This window comes from Triticum dicoccoides, chromosome 6A (genome assembly GCF_002162155.2).
Source record: "Triticum dicoccoides isolate Atlit2015 ecotype Zavitan chromosome 6A, WEW_v2.0, whole genome shotgun sequence".
NCBI classification, from domain to species: Eukaryota; Viridiplantae; Streptophyta; class Magnoliopsida; order Poales; family Poaceae; genus Triticum; species Triticum dicoccoides.
The window spans coordinates 200,683,042-200,710,636 of NC_041390.1; the positions used below are offsets into that span (position 1 = coordinate 200,683,042).

A 27,595-nucleotide genomic window follows, 5' to 3' on the forward strand; every position below is an offset into this window, starting at 1 on the left:
AGAGATATTGTGATATCCCAACAAAATATCCATGTTCCAACATGGAACAAGCTCCAATCTTCACCTGCAACTAACAACGCTATAAGAGGGGCTGAGCAAAGTGGTAACATATCCAAACAACGGTTTGCTAGGACAAAGGTGGGTTAGAGGCTTGGTTTAACAATATGGGAGGCATGATAAGCAAGTAGTAGGTATCGCAGCATAGGCATAGCAAAAGAGCGAGCAACTAGCAAGCAAAGATAGAAGTGATTTCGAGGGCATGGTCATCTTGCCTGAGATCCCGCAAGGAAGAAGAACGAGTCCATGAAGAAGGCAAATGGACGTAGCCAACGGATCCTTACAAACGCAACGTTACCGGATTACCGAGAAGTACACCGGAAAGAAAGCAAACAACATAGTAAACAACCACCACATAGACAAGGCATGATGCACAAAAAATTATGATGCATGTCCGGTTTAATGAGGCATGGCATGGCAAAGTGCACAAACAACCCTACAAATTAAGTGGAGCTCAATATGCAACTCCGTTGCATATTGACGAAACACCACATTCAAGTTATTTAGTTCGATCTCGTTTATGTACCCAACAATATTAAATGTTGTTAAACATGGCAAGAGGGTGAAGCAAATTAAAACTACCTATCTAGTCAAGGTTAAATGAGGCCGGAAGCAACGAACAACAAATCCGGAAACTCCTCATGTGCATAAATTAGATTTGGTACTGTTCTGTCCTAAACACAATTTTAGAGTTATTAAACATGCAAAATAAAACGACCATGTTAAACTAGGCATTTTTCCACCCCATTTACATATAAAGTTTATTAAATTCCGAGTTACGGTTATTTAGTTATGAATTAAATCATTTTAACATGGCATAGGAGCAAATTTAAACCAACATCATTTTAAACATGTCAAACATGATCGAAAGTTGGATATTGTGAAACTAGATGAAATTCTAGTCAAGTTACATATATAAATTATTTAGATCCGATGCACGGTTGAGAAGTTATTAAATGCATGAAGTTTAGGGGCTATTCTGCAAAACTTGCACTCTCTGGGAAAATAGCTAAATCCGCTGGACAGGGAAAAAAATAGAAACGGGCCGAAACAAGTTGGCCCAACAGGAGGAAAAAAATAGAGGAGGGGCGCTGCGGTGTGGCCTCACCCATGGGCCTTGGCCCGTCGGTGCTGGGCTGGACAAGGTAGGCGGCTGGGCCTCGGCGCAGGCGCGGTGTGGGCTGGCCGCGGAGGAAGCTGGGTCCTCCTGGCGCTGGCTGGGCCTGTGGTCAACGAATGAATGGGAGGTGGCCCAAGCATGAGCTGGCGCTGGACTTGGCGAAGGCGCGGTCAGCGCGAGGCGCGGGCGAACGGGCCCTTCGTCCTCTCATTCCTGAAGCAGGGAACGAACTGAACTCGATGCGGATGGCGGCGGCAAAGAACTCGCCGGATCCACCTGATCCGGGCGAGGCAGCGGCAGGGGAGGCCGGAATCGAGCAGGACGACGGCGGGGCACCCAGATCTGGCGGCCATGGGGGACCCTGAACATGGCGGGAGAGAGAGGTTAGAGCGAGGAGGAGAGGGAGACGGTCAGGGAAGGCGTAGGGCGGCGGGGTACTGGCCTGGCCGGCTTGTCCGACGACGGCGCTCACCGGCGACAAGGTAAGGAGGAGGAGGCTCGGCCGGCGCGGGGATGCTCCAGATCGAGCGGGTGGAGCTCGGGAGGCTCTCCTGATCCAGAACGATCGGGACATCTCAGGAGCGGCGTACAGGCGACGATGGAGAGATCCGGGCCTGGGCGGGCCCCGGATGGGCTTCACGGGCCACGGCGGCTGGTGGTTGAGGAGGAGGTGCCAAGTGGCAGCGGGGGAGAGGGTGGCTGCGGAAAACGAGGTGGAGGCGGCGGCTGATGATTAGGTGTTGGAAATATGCCCTAGAGGCAATAATAAAAGTATTATTATATTTCAATGTTCATGATAAATGTCTTTTATTCATGCTATAACTGTATTATCCGGAAATCGTAATACACGTGTGAATACTTAGACCACAATATGTCCCTGGTGAGCCTCTAGTTGACTAGCTCGTTGTGATCAACAGATAGTCATGGTTTCCTGACTATGGACATTGGATGTCGTTGATAACGGGATCACATCATTAGGAGAATGATGTGATGGACAAGACCCAATCCTAAGCATAGCATAAAAGATCGTGTAGTTCGTTTTGCTAGAGCTTTGCCAATGTCAAGTATCTCTTCCTTCGACCATGAGATCGTGTAACTCCCGGATACCGTAAGAGTGCCTTGGGTGTATCAAACGTCACAACGTAACTGGGTGACTATAAAGGTGCATTACAGGTATCTCCGAAAGTATCTGTTGGGTTGACACGGATCGAGACTGGGATTTGTCACTCCGTATGACGGAGAGGTATCTCTGGGCCCACTCGGTAATGCATCATCATAATGAGCTCAATGTGACCAAGGTGTTGGACACGGGATCATGCATTACGGTATGAGTAAAGTGACTTGCCGGTAACGAGACTGAACAAGGTATTGGGATACCGACGACCGAGTCTCGGGCAAGTAACGTACCGATTGACAAAGGGAATTGCATACAGGGTTTGATCGAATCCTCGACATCGTGGTTCATCCGATGACAACATCGAGGAGCATGTGGGAGCCATCATGGGTATCCAGATCCCGCTGTTGGTTATTGACCTGAGAGCGTCTAGGTCATGTCTGCATGTCTCCCGAACCCGTAGGGTCTACACACTTAAGGTTCGATGACGCTAGGGTTATTAGGAAGACTAGTATGTGACTACCGAATGTTGTTCGAAGTCCCGGATGGGATCCTGGACGTCACGAGGAGCTCCGGAAGGGTCCGGAGGTAAAGATTTATATATGGGAAGTTGTCAAACGGACACCGGGAAGTTTCGGGGTCATACCGGTATTGTACCGGGGCCACCGGAAGAGTTCCGGGGGTCCACCGGGAGGGGCCACCCCTCCCGGGGGGCCACATGGGCTGCGTGGGGCAGGGAGCCAGCCCCTGGTGGGCTGGCCGCACCTCCTCCCTTGGGCCCATGCGCCTAGGGTTGAGGAGGGAACCCTAGAGGGAGCGCCCCCCTTGGCTTGGGGGGCAAGCCACCCTCTCCCCCTCTCCCCTTGGCCGCCGCACCCCCCTAGATGGGTTCTAGGGGGCCAGCCCCCTTCTCCCTTCCCCCTATAAATAGAGGGGTGAGGGGAGGGCAGCCGCACCACCCTCCAAGGCGCAGCCCTCCCCTCCCCAACACCTCTCCTCCTCCGTTGTGTGCTTGGCGAAGCCCTGTCGGAGTACTGCCTCTCCACCATCACCACGCCGTCGTGCTGCCGGTGGAGCTGTCTTCCTCAACCTCTCCTTCCCCCTTGCTGGATCAAGAAGGAGGAGACGTCTCCCGTCCCGTACGTGTGTTGAACGCGGAGGTGCTGTCCGTTCAGCACTTGGTCATCGGTGATTCGAATCACGTCGAGTACGACTCCATCATCACCTTGCAAGCTTTCGCACGCGATCTACAAGTGGTATGTAGATGCTAACTCTCTCCCTTGACTCGTTGCTTAGATGAACTCATGGATGGATCTTGGTGAAACCGTAGGAAAAATTTTAATTTTCTGCAACGTTCCCCAATAGTGGCATCATGAGCTAGGTCTATGCGTAGTTCTCTTTGCACGAGTAGAACACAATTTTGTTGTGGGCGTGGATTTTGTCATCTTACTTGCCTCTACTAGTATTTTTTTGCTCAACGGTATTGTGGGATGAAGCGGCCCGGACCAACCTTACACGTACGCTTACGTGAGACCGGTTCCACCGACTGACATGCACTAGTTGCATAAGGTGGCTGGCGGGTGTCTGTCTCTCCCACTTTAGTTGGAGCGGAATCGATGAACAGGGCCCTTATGAAGGGTAAATAGAAGTTGACAAAATCACGTTGTGGTGATTCGTAGGTAAGAAAACGTTCTTGCTAGAACCCAATTGCAGCCACGTAAAAGATGCAACAACAATTAGAGGACGTCTAACTTGTTTTTGCAGCAATTGATCATGTGATATGATATGGCCAGAAGTTGTGATGAATGATGAATTGTGATGTATGAGATCATGTTCTTTGTAATAGGATTCACGACTTGCATGTCGATGAGTATGACAACCGGCATGAGCCATAGGAGTTGTCTTTATTTTTGTATGACCTGCGTGTCATTGAATAACGCCATGTAAACTACTTTACTTTATTGCTAAACGTTAGTCATAGAAGTAGAAGTAGTCGTTGGCGTGACAACTTCATGAAGACACGATGATGGAGATCATGATGATGGAGATCATGGTGTCAAGCCGGTGACAAGATGATCATGGAGCCCCGAAGATGAAGATCAATGGAGCTATATGATATTGGCCATATCATGTCACAACTATATAATTGCATGTGATGTTTATTATGTTTATGCATCTTGTTTACTTAGGACGACGGTAGTAAATAAGATGATCCCTTATAAAATTTCAAGAAGTGTTCTCCCCTAACTGTGCACCGTTGCTACAGTTCGTCGCTTCTAAGCACCACGTGATGATCGGGTGTGATGGATTCTTACGTTCACATACAAGGGTGTAAGACAGTTTTACACAGCGAAAACACTTAGGGTTAACTTGACGAGCCTAGCATGTGCAGACATGGCCTCGGAACACGGAGACCGAAAGGTCGAACACGAGTCGTATGGAAGATACGATCAACATGAGAATGTTCACCGACGATGACTAGTCCGTCTCACGTGATGATCGGACACGGCCTAGTCGACTCGGATCGTGTAAACACTTAGATGACTAAAGGGATGTCTAATCTGAGTGGGAGTTCATAATTTGATTAGAACTTTATTATCATGAACTTAGTCTAAAACCTTTGCAAATATGTCTTGTAGATCAATGGCCAACGCTAATGTCAACATGAACTTCAACGCGTTCCTAGAGAAAACCAAGCTGAAAGATGATGGCAGCAACTATACGGACTGGGTCCGAAACCTGAGGATCATCCTCATAGCTGCCAGGAAACAATATGTCCTAGAAGGACCGCTAGGTGACGCTCCCGTCCCAGAGAACCAAGACATTATGAATGCTTGGCAGTCTCGTGCTGATGATTACTCCCTCGTTCAGTGCGGCATGCTTTACAGCTTAGAACCGGGGCTCCAAAAGCGTTTTGAGCACCACGGAGCATATGAGATGTTCGAAGAGCTGAAACTAGTTTTTCAAGCTCATGCCCGGGTCGAGAGATATGATGTCTCCGACAAGTTCTACAGTTGTAAGATGGAGGAAAACAGTTATGTCAGTGAGCACATCCTGAAGATGTCTGGGTTGCACAACCGTATGACCCAGCTGAACATTAACCTCCCAGATGAGGCGGTCATTGACAGAATCCTCCAGTCGCTCCCACCAAGCTACAAGAGCTTTGTGATGAACTACAACATGTAGGGGATGGAAAAGACCATTCCTGAAGTGTTCTCGATGCTGAAGTCAGCAGAGGCTGAAATCAAGAAAGAACATCAAGTGTTGATGGTCAATAAGACCACTAAGTTCAAGAAGGGCAAGGGTAAGAAGAACTTCAAGAAGGACGGCAAAGATGTTGCCGCGCCTGGTAAGCCAGTTACCGGGAAGAAGTCAAAGAATGGACCTAAGCCTGAGACTGAGTGCTTTTATTGCAAAGGGAAGGGTCACTGGAAGCGGAACTGCCCCAAATACTTAGCGGATAAGAAGGCCGGCAACACCAAAGGTATATTTGATATACATGTGATTGATGTGTACCTTACCAGTACTCGTAGTAACTCCTGGGTATTTGATACCGGTGCCGTTGCTCATATTTGTAACTCCCAGCAGGAGCTGCGGAATAAACGGAGACTGGCGAAGGACGAGGTGACGATGCGCGTCGGGAATGGTTCCAGAGTCGATGTGATCGCCGTCGGCACGCTGCCTCTACATTTACCTACGGGATTAGTTTTGAACCTTAATAATTGTTATTTAGTGCCAAGTTTGAGCATGAACATTGTATCTGGATCTCGTTTAATACGAGATGGCTACTCATTTAAGTCTGAGAATAATGGTTGTTCGATTTATATGAGAGATATGTTTTATGGTCATGCTCCGATGGTCAATGGTTTATTCTTAATGAATCTCGAGCGTAATATTACACATGTTCATAGTGTAGATGCCAAAAGATTTAAAGTTGATAACGATAGTCCCACATACTTGTGGCACTGCCGCCTTGGTCACATTGGTGTCAAGCGCATGAAGAAGCTCCATGCCGATGGACTTTTAGAGTGTCTTGATTATGAATCGTTTGACACGTGCGAACCATGCCTCTTGGGCAAAATGACCAAGACTCCGTTCTCCGGAACAATGGAGCGAGCAACCAACTTGTTGGAAATCATACATACCGATGTGTGCGGTCCAATGAGCGTTGAGGCTCACGGAGGATATCGTTATGTTCTCACTCTCACAGATGACTTGAGTAGATATGGGTATGTCTACTTAATGAAACACAAGTCTGAGACCTTTGAAAAGTTCAAGGAATTTCAGAATGAGGTAGAGAATCAACGTGACCGAAAGATAAAATTCTTACGATCAGATCGTGGAGGAGAATACTTAAGTCACGAATTTGGTACACACTTAAGGAAATGTGGAATCGTTTCACAGCTCACGCCGCCTGGAACACCTCAGCGAAACGGTGTGTCCGAACGTCGTAATCGCACCCTATTGGATATGGTGCGGTCTATGATGTCTCTTACCGATTTACCGCTATCATTTTGGGGATACGCTCTAGAGACAGCTACATTCACTTTAAATAGGGCACCGTCTAAATCTGTTGAGACGACACCGTATGAATTATGGTTTGGAAAGAAACCTAAGCTGTCGTTTCTAAAAGTTTGGGGATGCGATGCTTATGTCAAGAAACTTCAACCTGAAAAGCTCGAACCCAAGTCGGAAAAATGCGTATTCATAGGATACCCTAAGGAAACTGTCGGGTATACCTTCTACTTAAGATCCGAAGGCAAGATCTTTGTTGCCAAGAACGGATGCTTTCTGGAAAAAGAGTTTCTCTCGAAAGAAGTAAGTGGGAGGAAAGTAGAACTCGATGAAGTACTACCTCTTGAGCAGGAAAGTGGCGCAGCGCAGGAAACCGTTCCTGTGATGCCCACACCAACTGAAGAGGAAAACAATGATGATGATCAAGGTACTGCTGAACTTCGTAGGTCCACTAGGACACGTTCCGCACCAGAGTGGTACGGCAACCCTGTCCTGGAAATCATGTTGTTAGACAACAATGAACCTTCGAACTATGAAGAAGCGATGGCGGGCCCGGATTCCAACAAATGGCTTGAAGCCATGAAATCCGAGATAGAATCCATGTATGAAAACAAAGTATGGACTTTGACAGACTTGCCCGATGATCGGCGAGCGATAGAAAACAAATGGATCTTTAAGAAGAAGACGGACGCGGATGGTAATGTTACCATCTATAAGGCTCGACTTGTCACTAAGGGTTATCGACAAGTTCAAGGGATTGACTACGACGAGACTTTCTCTCCCGTAGCGAAGCTGAAGTCCGTCCGAATCATGTTAGCAATTGCCGCATACTATGATTATGAGATATGGCAAATGGACGTCAAAACGGCATTCCTTAACGGGCATCTTAAGGAAGAACTGTATATGATGCAGCCGGAAGGTTTTGTCGATCCTCGGAACGCTAACAAAGTATGCAAGCTCCAGCGATCCATTTATGGACTGGTGCAAGCATCTTGGAGTTGGAACATTCGCTTTGATGAGATGATCAAAGCGTTTGGGTTTATGCAGACTTATGGAGAAGCCTGCGTTTACAAGAAAGTGAGTGGGAGCTCTGTAGCATTTCTCATATTATATGTAGATGACATACTCTTGATGGGAAATAATATAGAATTTCTGGACAGCATTAAGGCCTACTTGAATAAGTGTTTTTCAATGAAGGACCTTGGAGAAGCTGCTTATATATTAGGCATCAAGATCTATAGAGATAGATCGAGACGCCTCATAGGTCTTTCACAAAGCACATACCTTGATAAGATTTTGAAGAGGTTCAAAATGGATCAGTCCAAGAAGGGGTTCTTGCCTATGTTACAAGGTGTGAGACTGAGCTCGGCTCAGTCACCGACCACGGCAAAAGATAAAGAAGAGATGAGTGTCATCCCCTATGCTTCAGCCATAGGATCTTTTATGTATGCCATGCTGTGTACCAGACCCGATGTAAACCTTGCCGTAAGTTTGGTAGCAAGATACCAAAGTAATCCCGGCAAGGAACACTGGACAGCGGTCAAGAATATCCTGAAGTACCTGAAAAGGACGAAGGACATGTTTCTCGTTTATGGAGGAGACGAAGAGCTCGTCGTAAAGGGTTACGTCGACGCTAGCTTCGACTCAGATCTGGATGACTCTAAGTCACAAACCGGATATGTGTTCGATTCATCACAATGTAACTAGATTGGTGACTCTAGTGCAAGTGGGAGACTGTTGGAAATATGCCCTAGAGGCAATAATAAAAGTATTATTATATTTCAATGTTCATGATAAATGTCTTTTATTCATGCTATAACTGTATTATCCGGAAATCGTAATACACGTGTGAATACTTAGACCACAATATGTCCCTGGTGAGCCTCTAGTTGACTAGCTCGTTGTGATCAACAGATAGTCATGGTTTCCTGACTATGGACATTGGATGTCGTTGATAACGGGATCACATCATTAGGAGAATGATGTGATGGACAAGACCCAATCCTAAGCATAGCATAAAAGATCGTGTAGTTCGTTTTGCTAGAGCTTTGCCAATGTCAAGTATCTCTTCCTTCGACCATGAGATCGTGTAACTCCCGGATATCGTAAGAGTGCCTTGGGTGTATCAAACGTCACAATGTAACTGGGTGACTATAAAGGTGCATTACAGGTATCTCCGAAAGTATCTGTTGGGTTGACACGGATCGAGATTGGGATTTGTCACTCCGTATGACGGAGAGGTATCTCTGGGCCCACTCGGTAATGCATCATCATAATGAGCTCAATGTGACCAAGGTGTTGGACACGGGATCATGCATTACGGTACGAGTAAAGTGACTTGCCGGTAACGAGACTGAACAAGGTATTGGGATACCGACGATCGAGTCTCGGGCAAGTAACGTACCGATTGACAAAGGGAATTGCATACATGGTTTGATCGAATCCTCGACATCGTGGTTCATCCGATGACAACATCGAGGAGCATGTGGGAGCCATCATGGGTATCCAGATCCCGCTGTTGGTTATTGACCTGAGAGCGTCTAGGTCATGTCTGCATGTCTCCCGAACCCGTAGGGTCTACACACTTAAGGTTCGGTGACGCTAGGGTTATTAGGAAGACTAGTATGTGACTACCGAATGTTGTTCGGAGTCCCGGATGGGATCCTGGACGTCACGAGGAGCTCCGGAAGGGTCCGGAGGTAAAGATTTATATATGGGAAGTTGTCAAACGGACACCGGGAAGTTTCGGGGTCATACCGGTATTGTACCGGGGCCACCGGAAGAGTTCCGGGGGTCCACCGGGAGGGGCCACCCCTCCCGGGGGGCCACATGGGCTGCGTGGGGCAGGGAGCCAGCCCCTGGTGGGCTGGCCGCACCCCCTCCCTTGGGCCCATGCGCCTAGGGTTGAGGGGGGAACCCTAGAGGGAGCGCCCCCCTTGGCTTGGGGGGCAAGCCACCCTCTCCCCCTCTCCCCTTGGCCGCCGCACCCCCCTAGATGGGTTCTAGGGGGCTGGCCCCCTTCTCCCTCCCCCTATAAATAGAGGGGTGAGGGGAGGGCAGCCGCACCACCCTCCAAGGCGCAGCCCTCCCCTCCCCAACACCTCTCCTCCTCCGTTGTGTGCTTGGCGAAGCCCTGTCGGAGTACTGCCTCTCCACCATCACCACGCCGTCGTGCTGCCGGTGGAGCTGTCTTCCTCAACCTCTCCTTCCCCCTTGCTGGATCAAGAAGGAGGATACGTCTCCTGTCCCGTACGTGTGTTGAACGCGGAGGTGCTGTCCGTTCAGCACTTGGTCATCGGTGATTCGAATCACGTCGAGTACGACTCCATCATCACCTTGCAAGCTTCCGCACGCGATCTACAAGTGGTATGTAGATGCTAACTCTCTCCCTTGACTCGTTGCTTAGATGAACTCATAGATGGATCTTGGTGAAACCGTAGGAAAAATTTTAATTTTCTGCAACGTTCCCCAACATTAGGAGAGCGGATTTTTTGGAGGAGGGGTAGGTAGCTGCCCAAAAATGGAAGGGGAGGTGGTTTATATAGGGCAGGTTCTAGGGTTAGGGGGGTTAGGGGGGTTTTCGGAGCCTCCGATCGTGATCCGATGCCTCTGGACACGAGGAGGGGTAGGATGGAGCGTGTGGGTTGTGCAGAAGGCCTCAGGCGGAGAGAAGAGAGATAGAGGCTCGGCGACTATTTCCGGAGACCGAAAACGTCCGACGTTTGGCCGACTATAATGTCGCTATAGTTATCTGTTGGGGCATCAAATGAACTCGGAATGCGATGAAATTTGACAGGCGGTCTATCTACACTATAATAAGACCGCACGCCAACTCTCATCCCATTCCGAGAACATTTTTTGGCCACTTATAAAATAATATTTCGTACAATCCGCGGGGCGCGTGCAAGTGTGGTTGGACTCAGAACGGACAACGGGCGGAACTGGGAGACCCGGACGAATGCAAGTTTTAAAACATGATGATGCAATGCACATGATGACATGATAAGATGCAACACACAAGCAAATGACACGGCAACGACAACGAATAACAGGAAGACACCTGGCGCAACGGTCTCGGGGCGTCACACTGGGCTCATCATCGCTTCCTCATAGTTCGCAAGTTCGTCATGGTCTAGTACCATGACTTTCAGAACAGGATTACCATACCACTCTGGTGCGGATCTCACTCTGGTTTACCTACGAGATTCGGTAGTAACTTGATTTGAAGTTATATGATCATCATCATTAGCTTCCTCACTAATTGGTGTATTAGTCACAGGAACAGATTTCTGTGATGAACTATTTTCCAATAAGGGAGAAGGTACAATTACCTTATCAAGTTCTACTTTCCTCCCACTCACTTCTTTCGAGAGAAACTCCTTCTCTAGAAAGGATCCATTCTTAGCAACAAATTTCTTGCCTTCAGATCTGTGATAGAAGGTGTACCCAACTTTCTCCTTTGGGTATCCTATGAAGACACATTTCTCCGATTTGGGTTTGAGCTTATCAGGATGAAACTTTTTCACATAAGCATCGCAACCCCAAACTTTAAGAAATGACAACTTTGGTTTCTTGCCAAACCACAGTTCATATTGTGTCATCTCAACGGACTTAGATGGTGCCCCTTTTTAACGCGAATGCAGCTGTCTTTAATGCATGACCCAAAAAACAATAGTGGTAAATCGGTAAGAAACATCATAGATCGCACTATATCTAATAAAGTACGGTTACGACGTTCGGACACACCATTACAGTGTGGTGTTCCAGGTGGCGTGAGTGGTGAAACTATTTCACATTGTTTTAACTGAAGGCCAAACTCGTAACTCAAATATTCTCTTCCACGATTAGATCATAGAAACTTTATTTTCTTGTTACGATGATTTTCCACTTCACTCTGGAATTCTTTGAACTTTTCAAATGTTTCAGACTTATGTTTCATCAAGTAGATATACCCATATCTGCTCAAATCATCAGTGAAGTTCAGAAAATAACGATACTTGCCGCGAGCCTTAATACTCATCGGACCGCATACATCAGTATGTATTATTTCCAATAAGTTTGTTGCTCGCTCCATTGTTCCGGAGAACAGAGTCTTAGTCATCTTGCCCAAGAGACATGGTTCACAAGCATCAAGTGATTCCAAAATCCCATCAGCATGGAGTTTCTTCATGCGCTTTACACCAATATGACTTAAACGGCAGTGCCACAAATAAGTTGCACTATCATTATTAACTTTGCATCTTTTGGCTTCAATATTATGAATATGTGTATCACTACGATCGAGATCCAACGAACCATTTTCATTGGGTGTGTAACCATATAAGGTTTTATTCATGTAAACAGAACAACAATTTATTCTCTTACTTAAATGAATAACTGTATTGCAATAACCATGATCAAATCATATTTATGCTCAACACAAACACCAAATAACATTTATTTAGTTTCAACACTAATCCCGAAAGTATAGGGAGAGTGTGATGATGATCATATCAATCTTGGAACTACTTCCAACACACATCGTCACCTCGACGTTTACTAGTTTCTGTTTATTCTGCAACTCCCGTTTCGAGTTACTAATCTTAGCAACTGAACTAGTATCAAATACTGAGGGGTTGCTATAAACACTAGTAAAGCACACATCAATAACATGTATATCAAATATACTTATGTTCACTTTGCCATCCTTCTTATCCACCAATCACTTGGGGTAGTTCCGTTTCCAGTGACCAGTCCCTTTACATTAGAAGCACTTAGTCTCAGGCTTAGGACCAGACTTGGGCTTCTTCACTTGAGCAGCAACTTGCTTGCCATTCTTCTTGAAGTTCCCCTTCTTCCTTTTGCCCTTTTCTTGAAACTAGTGGTCTTGTCTACCATCAACACTTGATGTTTTTCTTGATTTCTACCTTCGTCGATTTTAGCATCACGAAGAGCTTGGGAATCGTTTCCGTTATCCCTTGCATATTATAGTTCATCACGAAGTTCTACTAACTTGGTGATGGTGACTAGAGAATTCTTTCAATCACTATTTTATCTGGAAGATTAACTCCCACTTGATTCAAGCGATTGTAGTACCCAGACAATCTGAGCACATGCTCACTAGTTGAGCGATTCTCCTCCATCTTTTAGCTATAGAACTTGTTGGAGACTTCATATCTCTCAACTCGGGTATTTGCTTGAAATATTAACTTCAATTCCTGGAACATCTCATATGGTCCATGATGTTCAAAAACGTTTTTGAAGTCCCGATTCTAAGCCGTTAAGCATGGTGCACTAAACTATCAAGTAGTCATCATATTGAGCTAGCCAAACGTTCATAACACCTGCATCTGCTCCTGCAATAGGTCTGTCACCTAGCGGTGCATCAAGAACATAATTCTTCTGTGCAGCAATGAGGATAAACCTCAGATCACGGATCCAATCCGCATCATTGCTACTAACATTTTTCAACACAATTTTCTCTAGGAACATATCAAAATAAACATATGAAAGCAACAACATGAGATATTGATCTACAACATAATTTGCAAAAAACTACCAGGACTAAGTTCATAATAAATTTAAGTTCAATTAATCATATTACTTAAGAACTCCCACTTAGATAGACATCCCTCTAATCATCTAAGTGATCACGTGATCCAAATCAACTAAACCATGTCCGATCATCACGTGAGATGGAGTAGTTTTCAATGGTGAACATCACTATGTTGATCATATCTACTATATGATTCACGCTCGACCTTTCGGTCTCCAGTGTTCCGAGGCCATATCTGTATATGCTAGGCTTGTCAAGTTTAACCTGAGTATTCCGCGTGTGCAACTATTTTGCGCCCGTTGTATTTGAACATAGAGCCTATCACACCCGATCATCATGTGGTGTCTCAGCACGAAGAACTTTCGCAACGGTGCATACTCAGGGAGAACACTTATACCTTGAAATTTAGTGAGAGATCATCTTATAAAGCTACTGTCGAACTAAGCAAAATAAGATGTATAAAAGATAAACATCATATGCAATCAAAATATGTGACATGATATGGCCATGATCATCTTGCGCCTTTGAGCTCCATCTCCAAAGTACTGCCATGATCTCTATCATCACCGGCATGACACCATGATCTCCATCATCTTGATCTATATCAACGTGTCGTTACATGGTCGTCTCGCCAACAATTGCTCTTGCAACTATTGCTATCGCATAGCGATAAAGTAAAGCAATTATTTGGCGCTTGCATCTTATGCAATAGAGAGATAACCATAAGGATTTTGCCAGTTGCCGATAACTTCAATAAAACATGATCATCTCATGCAACAACTTATATCTCATCACGTCTTGACCATATCACATTACAACATGCCCTGCAAAAACAAGTTAGACGTCCTCTACTTTGTTGTTGCAAGTTTTATGTGGCTGCTATGGGCTTAGCAAGAACCAATCTTACCTACGCATCAAAACCACAACGATAGTTTGTCAAGTTGGTGTTGTTTTAACCTTCGCAAGGACCGGGCGTAGCCACACTCTGTTCAACTAAAGTTGGAGAAACTGACACCCGCCAGCCACCTGTGGGCAAAGCACGTCGGTAGAACCAGTCTCGCGTAAGCGTACGCGTAATGTCGGTCCGGGCCGCTTCATCCAACAATACCGCCAAACCAAAGTGTGACATGCTGGTAAGCAGTATGACTTATATCGCCCACAACTCACTTGTGTTCTACTTGTGCATATAACATCAACACATAAAACCTAGGCTCTGATATCACTGTTGGGGAACGTAGTAATTTCAAAAAAAATCCTATGCACACGCAAGATCATGGTGATGCATAGCAACGAGAGGGGAGAGTGTTGTCTACGTACCCTTGTAGACCGAAAACGGAAGCGTTATGACAACGCGGTTGATGTAGTCGTACGTCTTCACGACCCGACCGATCAAGCACCGAAACTACGGCACCTTCGAGTTCTAGCACACGTTCAGCTCGATGATGATCCCCGGGAGTCCGACTCTTGGACCGGCGTGTTCCATAAGTGGGTGACCGCCCTTCCTGTACAGTACGCCGTGACGCTAGAGGAGGAGGCGACCCACCTTGAGCGCCGGAAGGCGCATTGACTCGTCGAGGAGGAGACCGACGACGAGCGGCAGATGCACCAGGAGCAGGAGTTGCGCTGCGAAGAGGAGGCATTGCGCCTTTAGGAGGAGGAGAAGTAGCGCGCCCGCCTCACCGCAATGCCGCCGCCGCAGCAGACGCCAGAGGAGGCTGTCCTGGCGGCTTATCAATCCGTGTTTGGGTGGGTTGGGCCGCCTCCTGTCTTCATGGACCTCACTGGCGGTGACAACGACGACAAGGGCAAGTCGGACGCTTAGGGCAGCATGCACCCGGAGTTTTTTTATTGTTTAATTAATGTTTAAGTGGGCTTTGACCCACGATTGACCGGTCATTTATGCTTAATTATGTGTTATTAAGTTTATTTTCGGTCACATGTTTATCTTATACAATTTTTTAAATGCGAGTAAATATGGGTTTGCCTCTCGTTGGGCGCACCTCCTGACCCAAATTAAAAAGCGGACGCGCCCGTCTGTCTGACCGACTCAAACGGACAAAAGCGGACAAAGCACGCATCCGTTCGGGTCACCGTGTTGAAGTTGCTTTTATGCCATGGATGCAATAAGTCATCTAGACGAAAAAGGGTTTCCCCGCTATATATATATATATATATATATATATATATATATATATATATATATATATATATATATATATATATATATATATATATATATATATATATATATATATAGCAACCAACCAAAACCTACCGAGACAAACACACACACGCACCCAAGGCTGGATACAAAGACGCTGAAAACAGCAACACCACCCCAACAAAATCCTAGCAAACATCAGATGAAAACGCTAAGCACTAATACGAAGTCGTCGGGGCCCTCAACCGTAGGCGCGCCACCGCAAAGAGGAGAAGCCGTGTAAGACAAACAATGCGCTCCAAGGCAGCGCCTTTAGCAAGAGAATGACACCACCGCGTCGCCACCGCCCAATCCAAGGATTAGGGTTTCCTCGGGAGCACCCCGCCGACAAATGAGATGTCGTGATGACGCCTTTAAGAAGGGGATGACATCAGACCGCCGCTGCCATCGGCCTGGCAAAGCAGAACGAGTTTTCACCCCGGCCAACAACCAACATCACCAGATTGGGATACAGACAACCACAACACCAGCATTGAACGACCCACCCCGGTCAACATGCCGCCCACACGGCCATGGTGACCGGATAGCGCCCGAGCCGCGTGCTTCGTCCATGAGCACCCCGGCTACCACCAACCGGGCAGCCGCCACGGCATCCGAGCCCCACCCTCATACAGGACACACCAAACCGATGCGGCCAACCGAAACGGAGCAGAAGAACCTTCCACCCCAAAGCCGACACCTTGGCACGGTCGACGACCTTTGCGGCCGGATACGGGCCAGGGGAACTCCGGCAGCCACCTGAAACAGCTGCCAGATGCAACAGAGGGGCACCCTGCCCCCTTCTTGAAGTCCCCTGCCACCTCCACCAGGCCTCGCGCGCACCCACTCCACACCATGGAGCCACGACGAGCTCATCGCTGAATCCATCAAAGAGGGAGGGAGCTCACCCAAGCCTGACACAGACGAACCGCCACGGGAGAGACCCGTCGTCGCCGCATGTAGACCCGGCGACCACCATGGCCGCAACAACGCCGTTGCAGACCACCCCACATAGAGGCCAGGACGGACCTCTGCCAACGTCCCGCGCCGCCCGTCGCCATCCAGGAGCCCGATTTGTGTGGATCTGGCTGGACTCGTGCCAGCACGCCACCGCCCAAATCAAGATCCCCGCGGCCGCCACACTGCAGACGTGCCCTCCACTCGCCGGCGCGTCCCCACCAGGCATCCCCGCCGCCGACCCCGCCATAGCCCAGCGCCCCCGCTCGATCGGCCGTCTCGCGCCAGCCACGATGCGCGAGGAGGGGGAGGAGGAGAGACACCGCCGCCACCGCCGGCCGGGCTTCGCCCGACGGTGTTGCTGGGCGGCAGCAAGGGGGGAGGGCAGAGGAGAGGGGGTCGGGGTTGCAGCGGCTAGTGTTCCCCCGGTCGCTCGCGAGAGCGACGCGGGATGGGAGGGGCGTGAGCTTTCCTGGTCTACTTCAACAAGTCATCTAGTACTCCCTCAGAATTGTATGAAGTCAAACTTCATAAAATTTTATCATATTTATATAAAAAAATATCAACATCTATAATGTTAAAGTTATACAATATAAAAATTTAAGTCATGACACATCTACTTATATTGATTTCATATTGCGAATGTTAATATTTTTTTCTATAAAGTTGATTAAACTTTACGAGGCTTGATTTTAGACAAATACTCCCTCCGGTCCTTTTTACTCTGCATATTACAATTCTCTAAAGTCAAACTTTACAAAGTTTGACCATATTTATATGAAAAAATATCAACATCTACCATGCTAAAGTTATATAATATGAAACTTTAAATCATGACACATCTAATGGTATTGATTTCAAATTGTGAATGTTGACACTTTTTTCTAAAAAGCTGGTCAAACTTTACGAGGCTTGACTTCGGTCAAATCTTATATGCGAACTAAAAAGGACCGGAGGGAGTATTATATGCTAACTAAAAGGAACAGGAGGGAGTAAAAGCAACCGCTGAAGAGATGGAGGAACCTCTGAATAAAATGGCAGGGCATGTATCTCTCGTGACCTTAGTAAACCAAACAAACTCAACCCAGATAAGGAACACTGAATGCACGACTTAGGAATATTCGGATCCTGTAACATGGGGACCCAAAAACCATGATTAAGTTACTCCGTATCTGTCCAACCGTCGTGGAATTGTATACGTACATGTTTCAGTGATTTGGTCTCACTCTCATCCACCGTGTCCGAGATCGGTCCAAACCTCGGCTTCAGGGCTACCTCTTGCTTTGTGCATGCACTGTAGGTACATGCCCAGACGATGCATGGCACTTATTGTGTTCTCCAACCAGCTTCTGCTGTCTTTACTCTCGCGCCTTCAAAGCCTCGAACGATAAGCACATGCCCCCCACCACACAAAACCAAAAGGAGACTAGCGGGTGAAGATTAGAAGAACACAAAAATGTGATCATGTATAAACAGCAAAGCACACAAGCCTGTAAGTAATGACATCTTCCACTTTCTAGAAATACACAAGCCTGTATAATGCTAGTAAGATCATTTGTTCCGCCACTGGTCGAATTTAGCAAGCCTCCCGTGCTAACATTCAAAAATACTTCCCCGCAAAAAGTTCAAAAATACTACCTCCGTGGCATGGCCCATGGGGGACCAAGCTGGTCGTGCAGGAGCGCAGCACAGACACACGTACACATGCAAGCATGGTTACCATGAATCCACATGCGAGTCCACATGCCGAGGCGCAACATCTGTCCCCGGCGCGCGCTTCCGATCAGCTCAGGCTCAGCTCCGGGCACATGGACCTCCCTTGCATGCATGCTTGCCGACCTGTGCCGCCATTAGAGAAAGAAGATTGCAGTGCAACGGTACAACATGATGAGTCGCTCACGAGGACAGTATTCCAACTTTCCAAGAATAATTGCCTCCCGCAGTCGATGTGCTTACAGATTAACAGATGTTTGGAGCAGTGATGCTCCAACAAGTCGCCAGATTAACCAAGAGCTGGCATGTGGTGAAGATCAGATCAAGGTGGATGGATTAGTTACTGGCATGTGTTGATCAGTGTCGGTGGATTGCGTTCAGAGCTATAGGGCAGCAATAACATGCCTAAGCAGACCCTCGGGACGGGACAAAGGTCCTGGCATCATGGTCACATGGCGTGCTCAGAACTGGACATGCAAGGGTTCCCTCTGATACTTTCTAAGTTTTCGCCGTTAGATTGGTCCCATGACAGAACATCAAGCTTCTTCCAGCGATGGCAGGAGCACCAATAACAGAGCACTTCTGGCATGTTAATGGTACGCAAACTGCAGGTCATGCACATTAATGACGGAATAACTATGCTCAACACAGTCAGCTCTGAATTACAGAATGGAAAGGCTTCAAGGTTTCTACCGAGTGGTTCTAGATCTTGAATCATGAGATAGTAGAATGGTTGTCGTGAATGTGAAACATGCGTAGGCTTTTCCTGGATCAAGTAGCCTTACTTTAGTGTAACCGTGTCCAAATGCTAGCAGATCTTTGCATAGTAACAGCCCGACAGTTGAAGGTGGTAGGCCATGGCCATAAATGGGGACGAGCTGTCCAAACACGAGCCAAATGGGTATGCAGATCACGTAACTTTTAGGCCAACTCCAGGGGGCAGTGGCATCCTAGCACATGTATGTATCCTGTTGGATCTCGCGAGGCATGGACCGATGACTACTCGATTTGCCAATGACATTTAAGTTCAACTCAGATCTGCCTAAAACATAACAGTTTCTGTGATGACAGTTTTTTTTCCTTCTGAAAAAGAGGTTAAAACCAAACATATGACCACTTTTTTACATACAAAATAAATTATTGGTTCCTCAAGTTACAAGAACTCAAAATATATCTAGTACCCCAACTTTTTCTTAGACGCCATTTTAACCATTGTGTTTTAGAACCAGACATATTCTTCAAAATAAAAAAATGAGGGGAAAGCTGCCGATGTCACTGATTTTCGCCATCCTCTTGCCATGGCGTGGTTTTCTCCTTGTTTCTTGTTTTGACGAAATGTGTCTGGCTTTGACACACGAGGGGTTAGAATAGCGCCTAAAACAATAAGGCACTAGATGTCGATCACTTGCAAAGATGAGGAACATTTAAGGAGTGTCCGGTTCCTCTTCGCTCCTTTAACTCCGCTCGCGGGGCGGACCAGACTCCAACTCACTTTGACGGAGCTGCCAAAACCAAGCTCCACCAACTCCATGGAGTGGAGAGATTCTGAACAGCCTTACTTCTCTCTATATATAAGCCGACTTCTTTTTTATTTGACATAGGTAACCACGCTTGTGGCATTATCCATCCTTGCATTGCATTGATGATTAGTTCTTGCATTCTGAAGGTATATTTGTAAAACCAAAAAGGTGTTATTACACAATTGCTACACTAGCGGAAGAACATGGACTTTTTTTTTTGAAAGAAGAACATGGACTCATGTTGTTGACCCTGCACTGTACCATGAAGACCGCACGTCCGTTACAGGACCAAACCATCCTAGCTAGCCGGTTAACCGTGCGCACATCCGGGGGCAGTTTGGGAAGGCGCAACCCATTCCTATGTGTATCTCTGCGTTTAAAAGGGCTAGAGCTAGGCCACACTGGTCATCAGAAGCTCAGAACCACCACGACTCGGGGACGAACGTGGTCCGGTGCTCTTCGTCTCCACGTTTCTTGCACATTGGAGCCAAAGATGGCAAGGTCCGCCATGTCCGGGCTAGTGCTCCTGCTGCTCTGTGCAACCTGCAGGTTGGCGCTAGGAATCACCGATGGTAACGTCCTCATTTATCGTTTCTACCGCTACTCTTGCGTTGATGGATGTTTCTTGAGCTGCGCTGATGAGCTCGATGGTGTGGGTGGTCGCAGGGCTGCTGGCCAACGGCAACTTCGAGCGCGGGCCGCAGCCGTCGCAGCTGCGCGGGACGCAGGTGGTGGGCGCGTCGTCGATCCCGTCGTGGCGGACGTCGGGGTTCGTGGAGTACATCCCGTCGGGGCGGAAGCAGGGGGACATGGTGCTGGTCGTCCCCGAGGGCGCCTACGCCGTGCGCCTGGGCAACGAGGCGTCCATCGCGCAGCGCCTCCGCGGGGCCGTCCCCGGCGCGCGCTACAGCCTCACCTTCAGCGCGGCGAGGACGTGCGCGCAGGCGGAGCGCCTCAACGTGTCCGCGTCCGGCCAGTCCGGCGTGCTGGTCATGCAGACCATGTACAGCAGCAACGGCTGGGACTCCTACTCCTGGGCCTGGGACGCCACCGCCGACGAGGTCGAGGTCGTCGTCCACAACCCCGGCGTCACCGAGGACCCCGCCTGCGGCCCCCTCATCGACTCTGTCGCCATCAAGACCCTCACCCCGCCCCGCCGCACCAACAGTGAGCGCTCGTGCATTCTGTCCGTGTCATGGTTTAATTCCTTCCCTGCGCCGTGTAAGTAACATCGGTCGTGCTGATCTGTAGAGAACCTGGTGAAGAATGGTGATTTCGAGGAGGGGCCGTACATCATCCCCGGGACCAAGTGGGGGGTGCTGATCCCGTCGCGGATGGTGGACGAGCACTCGCCGCTGCCCGGTTGGATGGTGGAGTCGCTCAAGGCCGTCAAGTACATCGACAGCGACCACTTCGCGGTGCCGCGGGGGCGCCGGGCCGTGGAGCTGCTGGCGGGGAGGGAGAGCGCGATCGCACAGGTGATCCGCACCGTGCCGGGGAAGCAGTACGCGCTGTCCTTCAGCGTGGGCGACGCCAGCAACACGTGCCGCGGGTCGCTCATGGTGGAGGCCTACGCCGGCAGGGAGTCCACCAAGGTGCCGTACGAGTCGGCGGGGCAGGGCGGCGCCGCCAAGCGGGCCGTGCTCCCGTTCCGCGCCACGTCGTCTCGCACGCGCGTCGTCTTCTTCAGCTCCTTCTACAATACCAGGACCGACGACATGAGCTCGCTCTGCGGGCCGGTGATCGACGACGTCGCCGTCGTCAGCGTGCGCGCCCGGCCGCCAAAGCGCCCCTAGAACGATAAGCTGGCTGGCCCTAGTGCGTTGTTGTTGCATCCGTGTTAATTAGACTGCTTAGGCGCTCAAATTGCTTATTGGGCTTGAATGTGCACTAAGGAATTCGTCGGAGAGGTGCCACACTCGGTATGTCACTAGCTGTTGGAAGACTAGCTGTTGAAAGACGTTAACTGTACCTCTGCCTTCTCTTGACTAAGAGCATCTTCATTTTGCATCTCGAGCGCCAAAAACCATTCTTCAACTGATAATGTAGACACAAAAAAAAAATTACATCTTGGTATTCAGAAGATGTAAAAGACAACACCTAAAAATGTAAATTTGCATCTTCACCTATCGAAGATGTAAAACCGGCGGCCGCGCATCAACTGCCCAACCGCTTTCATTTCCTTCCTTCCGCCCGCCACTAGCCGACCACCACTCTGGCCATGGATGACACCGACGACCCCGCCTTCTCCTCTACTGGTCTGACCCACCCCGCCGAGCCGCCATAGCTGCTGAGGAGCCGCCCATTTGAGTTCGTCCCGCCGCACTTCCACTGCCGCGCCACTCGCTCACAGCACCACGCCACCGCCGCCCTGTTGCTAGATCTGGCCGCTCCACCGCCGCCCGCCTCCAAATCGGCCTAATTGGCCGCTTCTCCGTCGCCGAATCGCCGCCGCATGATTTAAGCTCCCCCCGCCGCCACCGGATTCGAGCCGCATAGCCGCCTTCACGCCGCCGTCGTTTTTCCACCGCCAGACTCGACCTTCTTGTGCCGCACGGTCGTCGCCCCGCTGTGACCAATCCGCCGCTCGATTCACAACCGCGCCACCGACTATTCGAGCCCCCCTCCAGCCGCATTCGACCTCCCGGCTCTCGCCGCTCGGCCGCCGCCGCTCCTCCCATCTCTTGGCGCTCGGCCACCGACGCTTATGCCGACTAGTTGTACACAGCCACACGGCCGACGATCGGTTTTACATATCCACTTTACATCATCTATCGAAATTGCTCTTTTACATCTTCAATATACAACATTTGTTGAAGTTGCCACTTTTTGAAGATGTGAAATGGCCTTTCTGGAGATGTAATTTTTTACATCTCCAAATTTGCATCATCTATTGGAGATGCTCTAAGAGATGATCTTCTCTGAGCAATAATATGTCTCACCACATGTCTGAGGATATCTAGTTATGAGAAATAACACTAAGAGATAACTATTGTACACCATTTTTACTGTCTTACCTAGATTGCATGCACTACTGCAAAACTGGCTACTAGCGGCAGGTGCAAAATGCCTACTAGCGGTGGGCAAGGCGCCCGTTGCACCATGTCTTCCATTGATAAGTTGTTACTAGTGGTGGGCGTCGGTTCCTGCCCATCATTAGTAACTAAAATATAACAGTGACGAGCCCAAAACCTTTCACACCACTAGTATATTTTGATGTAGGGTGGAACCCTATATGACCGATCTTTCACGAAAGGAGCGGATCCCACGAAGAACATGAAGAACACGAAGGGAAATCACAAAGGGGAACACAAGAGAAACACTCAAACCAACAAGTATGATCACACATGTGCTAGATCCATGAACACAAAGGGAGATACATGATCCATGATCAACAAGGGACGATAGAAGGGGTAACCGGTTCTTCTCCGTGAGGAGGTCTTGATGGTCTTCTCCGCGAGGAGGTCTTCAATCCAACGTGGATCTTCTCCGTAGAGGGGCCTCGGTCTCTCTCGTGGAGTAGATCCGATGTGGATGAGCGAGGCTCTATCTCTCAAATGAGCTATCACAACGCTAACCCTAAAACGTAGGTAGGAGGAGACTATATATAGTCTAAGGGGGCGAAAGGGTACATGGGCCTCAGCCTTTTACTGTGCGCAGACAGACGGGGCCGGACGTCCGGGCGTCGGGCCGGATGTCCGGGCCTTCGGGAGGACCCGGATGTCCGGGGCTGGGGCCGGATGTCCGGGCTGACGGGGCGTCTCTTCTGTCCTATGGATCGGTGGTGTCCGGATATTCGGGCGGGAGGCCGGATTTCTGGGTTGGGGCCGGATGTCTGGGCCGGTCGCCGGATGTCCGGGCCCTGTACACTTGGTCGATGGTCCGTTGCTGCAGGTGACACCTCCAGGGGCCGGATGTCCGGGGTCATGGCCGGTTGTCCGGGGCCTGGGAGTTGTTCTTGACTCCTTCCGTCGGTTCTCTTCATCCATGAACTTGGCGGCTTGTCCGTCTTCACGTGCATCTTCGGGAGGGTCCTCTTGGTACCTAATCATGCACAACATCTCGGACTTAAGTAGTAGCCATGTCTTGAGAGGATCATATGTAATATCACTAAGGAGAGAAGTCACCTCGGTCTCGAGAGCTCTAGCTCTAGCTCGAGTCATAGGTCCTCTTGGCACTTCGTGAGACGATGGTAGGTCCATGGGGATGACCGTAGGATGCTCCGCATCATCTCCCCTCCCTTGGGGAAGATCCGACCTCGGATCGAAATCCTCATCACCATGGTAGGGCGAGAGATCTTTGTCGTTGAAGATGTCGCTCACGGAGTACTTGTCGCGTGGAATGTCGATCTTGTAGGCGTTGTTGTTGTAGCGTTCAAGCACCTTGAAGGGTCCATCCGATCGTGGTGGAAGTTTGGACTTGCGTTCATTGGGGAAGCGGTCCTTGCGAAGGTGTAGCCACATAAGGTCTCCAATGTTGAACACCATGGGGTGCTTGTTGATGTTGAGCTTGGTCGCAAGTCGTTGTACTTGGCGCTCGATGGAGTGCCTTGTATCTTCATGCACCTTCTTGAGATGGTTCACACATGCGCTTGCGTCCATATTGATGCGCTCTTGTAGTGGTAGAGGGAGAATGTCCAAAGGGGACAATGGGTTGAAACCGTAGACGACCTCGAAGGGGGACTTGCCGGTAGTTGAGTGTCTTGCGCGGTTGTAGGCGAACTCGGCGATAGGTAGACACTCCTCCCACTCTTTGATGTTCTTCTTGATTAGCACTCGAAGTAGAGCGGAGAGTGTTCGGTTGGTCACCTCCGTTTGGCCGTCGGTTCGTGGATGGTACGCCGTGGAGAAGAGTAGCTTAATTCCGAGCTTGGCGCATAGGGTCTTCCAAAAGTAACTCAAGAACTTGACATCGTGGTCCGAGATAATCGTCTTTGGCACTCCATGTAGTCGTAAGATTTTCCTACAAAAGAGATTGGCAACATGTGAAGCATCGTCTATCTTGTTGCAAGGAATGAAATGTGCCATCTTAGAGAATCGGTCCACAACAACAAATACCGAATCCTTTCCATTTCTAGTTCTAGGTAATCGAAGTACAGAATCCATGCTAATATCTTCCCATGGTTGATATGGAATTGGGAGAGGCATGTAAAGGCCATGGGATTGAGCTTTAGACTTAGCTTTGCAACATGTAGAGCGTCGGTTGGTGAAGCGGTTGACGTCGCGAAACATCTTGGGCCAATAATAGTTCTTGGAGAGCGTAGCAAAAGTCTTATCGCGTCCGAAATGTCCCATTAGTCTTCCTCCATGAGATTCCTGCAAAAGCAACAAACGAAGAGAAGACCCAGGGATGTAAAGTTTGTTAGCTCTCATAAGATATCCATCTTTGATGTAATAGCGTTCCCAAGATGTATGTGTCAAACATTTGGCATAAGGAATAGCAAAAGTGGGATCATGCTCATAGAAGTCTTTTATGTGCTCAAACCAATGACATCCAATTCAAGTTGAGTAACAAGCATGCATATGCGGGAAAGAGCGTCCGCCACAACATTTTCCTTACCTTTGATGTACTTGATGACATATGGAAAAGACTCAATGAATTCACTCCATTTAGCATGACGCTTGTTCAACTTGGTTTGACCCTTAAGGTATTTAAGCGTTTCATGATCGGTATGAATGATAAATTCATGAGGGCGAAGATAATGTTCCCATTCATGCAAAACTCGCACTAAAGCATATAACTCTTTGTCATAGATGGGGTAATTGAGTTGCGCTCCGGAAAGTTTCTCACTAAAATAAGCTATGGGGCGCTTCTCTTGCGTTAACACACCTCCTATGCCATTACCACTAGCATCGCAATGAATCTCAAAGGGTTTGTCAAAGTTGGGTAATGCAAGCACGGGAGCATGAGTAAGCAAATTCTTAAGCTCATTGAAAGCGGTGTATTGGGATGGTCCCCAAACAAAAGGCGCATTTTTCTTGCTCAAGGCATGCAAAGGTGAAGCAATGGTGCTAAAGTCCTTCACAAATCTACGGTAAAACCCGGCTAAACCAAGGAAGCTACGCACTTGATGCAAGTTGGTTGGTTGTGGCCAAGTTTTAATACATTTATCTTAGAGTCATCAACATGAACACCCTTAGAGGAAACAACAAAACCCAAGAAAACAAGCTTATCAACGCCAAAAAGGCACTTTTCCACGTTAGCATAGAGGTGCTCTTTTCGAAGAGTTTGCAAAATGGTTCGAACACGGGTGACATGATCTTTAAGAGATTTGCTATAAACAAGGATATCATCAAAGTAGACCACAACAAACTCACTAATGTAAGGGCGAAAGACATGATTCATAAGACGCGTAAAAGTACCCGGTGCTTCCGATAAACCCATATGCATGACTAACCACTCATACAAACCAAACATTGTTTTGAAGACGGTTTTCCATTCATCACCGTCTTATATGCAGATTTGATAGTAACCACTTTTAAGATCAATTTTGGAAAATATAGTGGCACCACTAAGTTCATCAAGCATATCATTAAGGCGTGGAATGGGATACCTATAGCGAATGGTGATAGCATTGATAGGTCTACAATCGGAGCACATGTGAATGCTACCGCCTCTTTTTGGCACAAGAATGACCGGAATGGCGCAAGGACTCAAACTTTCGCGCACATGTCGATGGTCTATGAGATGCTTTACTTTCCTTTGTATTTCTTTGGTTTCTTCGGGGTTGACGCGGTATGGAGCTTTGTTCGAAAGAGGTGCTCCGGGGATGAGGTCGATGCGGTGCTCGATGCCTCGTAGTGGAGGTAGTCCCAGAGGTAGCTTGTTGGGGAAAACATCTTGGAATTCCTGTAAAAGAGAAGACAACACTAAAGGTAGAGTGTGAGAGGTGTTAGATTTTGGTGCGTCGTCCTTGCACAAAAGGATGTAGTGTATCACACTAGATGGGTTCTCACACACTTCTCTTATCTCACGTTTGGTGGCAAATAGAACTAGGTTCTTCTTTTCGCTCATCGTGGAGGCACTCAATTTGGGCTTGTGGCTCTCACTCTCTTTTTGGTGGTTTGCTCTCTCATTATTCTCTCCATGATGGGTGGCTTTCTTGTCGGCGATCACTTGGCTTGGAGACATAGGGCGAAGTACGTACTCCTTTCCTTTCATCTTGAAGATGTAGTGGTTCGTTCGGCCATTGTGGATGACACCTCTATCAAATTTCCATGGTCGACCAAGGAGAAGGTGTCAAACGGTCATTGGAACAACATCACACTCCAAAGTGTCTTCGTAAGATCCGAATTTGAAGGAGACTTGCACTCTATGCTCGACTTGAATAGTGTCAGAGTCGCTTAGCCATTGAACTTTGTAGGGATGTGGGTGCTTCGTCCTGGGCAATTGGAGCTTGGAGCAAAGTTCTTTACTTGCTAAGTTATGGCAACTCCCTCCATCGATGATGACCTTGACGGACCTTCCATTGATGCCGGCCTTGGTATGAAAGATATGGCATCTTTGGTCTTCTTCTTGGTGATGTTGAAGGGTCAAGACCTTGGAGACAACGAGAGTGGGACTTGAATCTTCATCACAAAAGACTTGTTCCTCTTCATCGTTCACTTGCCGGTGCATGGCGACTTGCTCAAGTGCTTCCGTTTCTCCTTCGCTCATGGAGTCGTATGTACCATCGTCGTTGAGAATCATGGTTCGCTTGTTGGCACACTCAAAGGATTTGTGGCCTCAGCCTCAGCATGTGAAGCATTTGAAGGAACTTGTCTTGACGGTCTCATCGGTTGGGGTAGATGATGATGAAGCTCTCGGCTTGAAGTTTCTTGTAGTAGGAGGATGACTTGGAGTTGTCAAAGTTTTCTTGTAACTC

At 48.3% G+C, this 27,595-nt stretch overlaps 1 protein-coding gene across 1 annotated transcript; it reads left to right on the forward strand.

Annotated features, from left to right (window-relative positions):
- Positions 1 to 20,127: 20,127 nt before the first annotated feature.
- On the forward strand, positions 20,128 to 21,741 carry LOC119316589. Its single transcript, XM_037590918.1, has 3 exons — positions 20,128 to 20,303; positions 20,398 to 20,898; positions 20,983 to 21,741. The coding sequence occupies exons 1-3, from the start codon at positions 20,225 to 20,227 to the stop codon at positions 21,525 to 21,527; spliced, it is 1,125 nt and encodes a 374-aa protein (XP_037446815.1). The 5' UTR covers positions 20,128 to 20,224; the 3' UTR covers positions 21,528 to 21,741.
- Positions 21,742 to 27,595: the final 5,854 nt, after the last annotated feature.